Consider the following 7,500-nt stretch of genomic DNA (forward strand, 5'->3'; position numbering starts at 1 on the left):
CATTACACTGCACTACACAACACTACACTGTACTACACTACACTACACTAACACTACACAACATTACACTGCACTACACAACACTACACTGTACTACACTAACACTACACAACATTACACTGCACTACACTGTACTAAAACTACACAACATTACACTGCACTTCACTACACTAACACTACACAACATTACACTGCACTACACAACACTACACTAACACTACACAACACTACACTACACTGCACTACACACTACACAACATTACACTGCACTACACAACAAAACACTACACTGTACTGCACTATACAACATTTCACTGCACTACACTACACTGTACTGCACTGCACTACACTGTACTGCACTATACAACATTTCACTGCACTGCACTACACTGTACTGCACTACACTAACACACACATTACACTGCACTACACTACACTGTACTGCACCGCACTACACTTTACTAACCTACACAACATTACACTGCACTACACTACACTACACAACATTACACTGCACTACACTACACTAACACTACACAACATTACACTGCACTACACAACAAAACACTGTACTGCACTACACAACACTGTTCTGCACTACACAAAATTACACTGCACTACACCACACTGTACTGCACTACACTAACACTACACAACATTACACTGCACTACACTACACTGCACTAACACTACACAACATTACACTGCACTACACAACAAAACACTGTACTGCACTACACAACACTGTTCTGCACTACACAAAATTACACTGCACTACACCACACTGTACTGCACTGCACTACACTAACACTACACAACATTACACTGCACTACAATAACACTACACAACATTACACTGCACTACACTACACAACAAAACACTGTACTGCACTACACATTACACTGCATTACACTACGCTGTTCTGCACTACACAACATTACACTGCACTACACTACACTGTACTGCACTGCACTAACACTACACAACATTACACTGCACTACACTGTACTGCACTACACTAACACTACACAACATTACACTGCACTACACTGTACTGCACTACACTACACAACATTACACTGCACTACACTACACTACACTGCACTACACAACATTACACTGCACTATACTACACAGTGAGTCAGAGTAGTGTACTACTTCCTTACTACAAAGTCGTAATGAATGCCTTATAACACATGGCTGCGTCCCAATCCACACACTGCCCTGCTGAACAGTACAGTAGCTCAGGTTTAGGACACAGCCCTGCTCCCAGACTCTGTGTGTGTGTGTGTGTGTGTGTGTGTGTGTGTGTGTGTGTGTGTGTGTGTGTGTGAGGTTGCGATAGCATCAAGCAGAGGCAGCTCACAGCAACTGGCTTCTCAGTCAAAACAAATGCAGCTGCTCATGTGGGAACAAGACCAAAGAGAGACAGACAGGTCTACAGAGAGAGAGGGGTCCAGATAGACAGAGAAAGACAGGTTCAGACAGAGAGAGAAGTTCTGACAGAGAGACAGCTCCAAACAGAGAAAGAGAGAGATAGATAAGTCCAGAGATAGAGATAGACAGGTCCAGACAGAGAGAGTGAGATAGAAACAGGTCCAGACAGAGAGAGAGAGACAGGTTCAGACAGAGAGAGACAAGCCCAGACAGAGAGTGTCAGGTCCAGACATAGAGAGTGAAAGGTTCAGACAGAGACAGACAGACCGGTCTAGACAGAAAGCCAGGTCCTGATAGAGCAAGACAGGTCCAAACTGAGAAAGAGAGAAAGAAAAGCAGAGAAAGGTCCAGATAGACAGAGAGAGACAGAGAGAGGTCCAGATAGACAGAGAGAGACAGGTCACAGTAAGGCAGACAGGTCCAGACAGAGAGAGAGAGACAGGTCCAGTTGTGTGTGTATGAGTTGCATAGTCCTTTATAATATGCTATAACTATTCACACACACACACACACACACACACACACACACACACACACACACACACACACTCTCTCTCTCTCTCTCTCTCACACATAGAAGGCGTCACATCTCTCAATGGTGTTATTTATGAGGTGGTGATGTCATGCCGGGGTTAGGAAACCGCACTCATTCCTCACCTGCACACACACACACAAACACACACACACACACACACACACACATATACGCAGATGCTCTCTCTGGAAAAAGAGAGAAATCCTCCATCAATAACAAAAGAGAGAAAGAGAGAGAGAGAAACAATGAGAAAAACAGTTGGAGATAGAGAGAGAGAGAGAGAGAGAGAGAGAGAGAGAGAGAGAGAGAGAGATGGAAGTGAGAGAAAGTGAGAAAGAAAGATGGATGAAAGGAACATTTATTAAAAAAGGTCAACAGTGGTATTCTTCTCAGCCACAGAACACACTCCAGTTTTTCTTCTTTCTCTCTATCACAGGTTAAATCGTGTGTGTGTGTGTGTGTGTGTGTGTGTGTGTGTGTGTCAATGTACATTATGTGTTGTGTGTGTCAATGTACAGTATGTGCTGTGTATGTGTGTGTCAATGTACATTATGTGTTGTGTGTGTGTCAATGTACAGTATGTGTTGTGTGTGTGTGTGTCAATGTACATTATGTGTTGTGTGTGTGTGAATGTACATTATGTGTTGTGTGTGTGTCAATGTAATAAACTCCCATCAAATAGCATACACACACACACACACACACACACACACACACACACACACACACACACACACACACACACACACACACACACACACCTCATGATTAATCACACTTTGAGAACACAAAAACACGGGTTGAGTAATTTCCTCTAAGAGCATGTGAGGACACAAGATGGCCGTAAGCCAGCGTGGGAGAGCAGTGGACTTGGTGGTGCGGTGTATACACACACACACACACACACACACACACACACACACACACACACACACACACTGCATAGCCAAAAGTATTGGGACACCTGGCTTTTCCACGTGTGTAGGATCTTTAGATGGAGCTATACGCAGGTAAACACGGTGTGATGTGAGCTGAGCAGAACAGTTACATTTCACATTCAGAGCTTCTGCAGGGCCTCAGCTGAAACACCGAATTCACTCAATGAGATCACATGTCTCAGGTCACATGACCTCTTCACTGTCATCGTCAATATGTTTTCTTCAAATCCATCTATACAAACACTGACAATTAAATAAATAAAATAAATACTTAGAACACACACACACACACACAGAGCTCCGCTACAACATCACCATGGCAACAAGGCCTCACCAGTGCCCTGTGTACACAAGATCCGATTTACACAGGTGGTTACTAGGGCAGAACCGCAAACACAAACACACACACACACACACACACACACACACACACACACACACACACACACACACCTCAAACTTTAGCCCTAGAGGCAATGCTCTAATAGTGTGAGTCTCAAAAGGCAATTAAAACATGACACTGTGTGTGTGTGTGTGTGTGTGTGTGTGTGTGAGCAGACTTGTGTGTTGTCTATCCTCTTTCCAATCTCTCTTTCTCTCTTTTCATTCTCTCACCTTTCACCTTCCTGGCCTTCTCCTGTCTGTCTCTATCTCTCACAGATACAAAGCAGCCTGTCTCTTGACCTGTCCTTTTCTCTGTCTGTCTCTCGACCTGTCCTTCTCTCTGTCTGTCTCTCGACCTGTCCTTCTCTCTGTCTGTCTCTCGACCTGTCCTTCTCTCTGTCTGTTTATATTTTGAGAGAAAACAATGAAAGGAAGCGTGAGTTCAACTTCACCTTTTCTGAACGCTAAAGAGAGAGAGAGCATGGGACAGAAAGAGAGAGAAACTGTATAAAACTAAATCCTTAGACACACACACACACACACACACACACACACACACACACACACACACACAGACACACACACACAAGACACACACACACACACACATAGACAGACACACACACACACAGACAAACACACACACACACACACACACACACACAGAGACAAACACACACACACACACACACACATAGACAGACAGACACATAGAAACACACACACACACACACACACACAGACAAACACACACATAGACAGACACACAGACACACACACACACACACATAGACAGACACACAGACACACACAGACAAACACACACACACACACACACACACACACACAGAGACAAACACACACACACACACACAGACAGACAGACACACACACACACACACACACACACACACACAGACAAACACACACACAGACAAACAACACACACACACACACACACACACACACACACACACACAGACACACACACACACACACACACACACACACACACACATAGACAGACAGACACATAGACACACACACATACACACACACACAGACAGACAGACACACACACACATTCTTTACATACAGCACACAGGTAAGGTGTAACAGACTCCTATCAGTACTCATGTATCTGTCTGTCTCTCTTTTTATTCATCCGTCTGTATCTATCTGTCTATCAGCACGTCTTGATCTGTCTGTTTGTCTATCCAACTGGTACAGTGTGTTCTTATCAGCTGTGAGGAAAAGGCTGTGCTCTGATTGGCCGAGAGATACACAGTAATTAATTAAGAGGAGTATGGGGTGTTCTGATTGGCTGAAACACAGTAATTAGTTGAGAGGAGTATGGGGTGTTCTGATTGGCTGAAACACAGTAACTAGTTGAGAGGAGTATGGGGTGTTCTGATTGGCTGAAACACAGTAACTAGTTGAGAGGAGTATGGGGTGTTCTGATTGGCTGAAACAGTAATTAGTTGAGAGGAGTATGGGGTGTTCTGATTGGCCGAGAGATACACAGTAATTAATTAAGAGGAGTATGGGGTGTTCTGATTGGCTGAAACACAGTAACTAGTTGAGAGGAGTATGGGGTGTTCTGATTGGCTGAAACACAGTAATTAGTTGAGAGGAGTATGGGGTGTTCTGATTGGCTGAAACACAGTAATTAATTAAGAGGAGTATGGGGTGTTCTGATTGGCTGAAACACAGTAACTAGTTGAGAGGAGTATGGGGTGTTCTGATTGGCTGAAACACAGTAATTAGTTGAGAGGAGTATGGGGTGTTCTGATTGGCTGAAACACAGTAATTAGTTGAGAGGAGTATGGGGTGTTCTGATTGGCTGAAACACAGTAATTAGTTGAGAGGAGTATGGGGTGTTCTGATTGGCTGAAACACAGTAATTAGTTGAGAGGAGTATGGGGTGTTCTGATTGGCTGAAACACAGTAACTAGTTGAGAGGAGTATGGGGTGTTCTGATTGGCTGAAACAGTAATTAGTTGGGAGGAGTATGGGGTGTTCTGATTGGCTGAAACACAGTAATTAGTTGAGAGGAGTATGGGGTGTTCTGATTGGCTGAAACACAGTAACTAGTTGAGAGGAGTATGGGGTGTTCTGATTGGCTAAGAGCCGTGAGGTGTGTTCTAATTGCCTGAGAGCAATACGATGTATTCTGATTCACATGAGAGTAGTACGGCACATTTTAATTGGATGAGGAGCACTGTGTTCCGATTGGCTAAAAGCAGTACAGTGGGTTCTGACTGGCTGTTCTGATTGGCTGAGAGTACAGCATGCTCTAATTTGCTGGGAGCCATTTGGTGTGTTCTGATTGGATGAGGGGCATACAATGTGCAATGAACCTAAAACTGCTGACCCCAGCATTCAGTGTGTGTGTGTGTGTGTGTGTGTGTGTGTGTGTGTGTGTGTATGGAAACAGGAGATGCTGTTGGTTAGAAAGGTGTGTCCACTGCAGCCTCAGCTAAGAGGAAGTGTCCATTAAGACGCCACATGTGGTGTGAAATTCCAAACCAGAGACACACAGGCAGCAGGACACTGTGATAGCGGCGGCCATGTTGAGTTCACTGGCCGAGACAGGATTATCACAACAACATGGGGGTGATGACAGATTTGTGGATCAGGTGACTAAAAGGACTGTTCACTCAGTGAACACACACACACACACACACACACACACACACACACACACACACACACACACTTTCAAACCAACCCTGAACCCCTCTCTGATCCCACAAAAACCTGAACTGGAAGCTAAAGTAAACTGAACCATTGACTCACCGTTGAAGAAACTCTTGACCTTCAGGTATCCGACGCTGAGCCTGAGGACGGACAGTTTGTCCAGCCGGGAGCGAACGTCCTCGGAGAAGGGCAGCAGGCTGGTCAGCTTGTCCAGCTCCATGTTCAGCCGATCCCTGTGCCGCTTAGAAGGATTCGACTTGGAGCCTTCGGGTGGAGGAGGCTTCGGTCTGGAACAAGAAGCAGAACGTGGGTTAGATACGAGCTTCGTCTCGCTGACAAGTCTGTAGGTGGATGCTTTCGTTTTTAACTTGTAAACCAAAACGCTAACACTGTGGAAATGACAAAACGCTACGATTGGGGTAAGCTCCGCCCCTACCACACCTGTAACCAATCAGCAATGACAGCTGACTTGTGCTGCAAACAGCAAATTTAAGATTTTGTATAACATCAAACCACAGAGGGAAACGAGGGAACGTTCTGAGGTTCAGCCTCGAGTTACACTTTTATTCCCATTCATCTCTGATCTGTTCATCACGGGCTTTACAACTGTCAAACATGAGTGTACAGAGGAGAGGAGAGAGGGGGAGAGAGGGAAAGAGAGGGAGGAGGGAGAGAAAGAGAGGGAGGGAGGGAGAGAAAGAGAGGGAGGAGGGGAGAAAGAGAGAGATAAAAGGAGGGAGAGAGAAAGGGAAAGAAAGGAAGAAAAAGAGGGGGATGGAGAAAGAGAAAGAGGGAGGGAGAGAAGGAACGTCTGTAAACAATTATGAGCTGGTCGGTGTTTTGCTTTAGTAAAACAAAAAAACAGGCCTAAAAATAAAGACAGGGTGAGACGGGGTGAAAGAGAGAGAGAGGAAGAGAGAGGTGTAGAGTGAGAGATAGAGGGAAAGAGAGAGGGAAAGAGAAAAATCTGAGGAATGTGTTCAACATCTCTGTTTGTCTGTAACTGTGAGAAGGTCTCCGATGTGACCTCACTTCCTGTTTGACAGGGCGAGGAAAAGAAAAAAGAGAGAGAGAGAGAGAGAGAGAGAGAGAGAGAGAGAGAGAGAGAGAGATTCTGTCTATTATTCCGTTCCCAGGACTCTTAGACTGTTTTGAGTCTCTTTGTGTGCACACACACATACACACACACACACACACACACAGAGCTGTTGTGGCTGTGAAGGTTGAGTGTGTTACCTAAATGTTACCAGCAAAACCACGACAACCAGCTGTAAACCCCGCCCCCGACACATGATTGGCTGTTCATCTGATCATGAATAAGATTGAAAGCAGAGTTATAACTGGATCAATGGTTCAATGTATGTGTGTGTGTGTGTGTGTGTGTGTGTGTGTGTGTGTGTGTGTGTGGGAGGAGGGCATTTAACTGTACACCAGTCGTGCCACCAGTCTCCATGCAGTTCTTCTCCTCAATCACTTGTTCTCTCAGAACTTCTCTTAGAACAACT

The 7,500-nt window shown here is 44.9% G+C and overlaps 1 protein-coding gene across 1 annotated transcript in view; it reads right to left on the minus strand.

The window, feature by feature from the left end:
- LOC124379821 (aryl hydrocarbon receptor-like) overlaps positions 1–7,500 on the minus strand; it is a 43,014-nt gene that overhangs the window by 23,124 nt on the left and 12,390 nt on the right. Inside the window, exon 2 of the mRNA XM_046840400.1 lies at positions 6,095–6,282. Coding sequence (XP_046696356.1) covers positions 6,095–6,282 — 188 coding nt within the window. The remainder of the gene's footprint in view (positions 1–6,094; positions 6,283–7,500) is intronic.

The sequence above is a fragment of the Silurus meridionalis genome, chromosome 26 (genome assembly GCF_014805685.1).
Source record: "Silurus meridionalis isolate SWU-2019-XX chromosome 26, ASM1480568v1, whole genome shotgun sequence".
NCBI lineage: Eukaryota > Metazoa > Chordata > Actinopteri > Siluriformes > Siluridae > Silurus > Silurus meridionalis.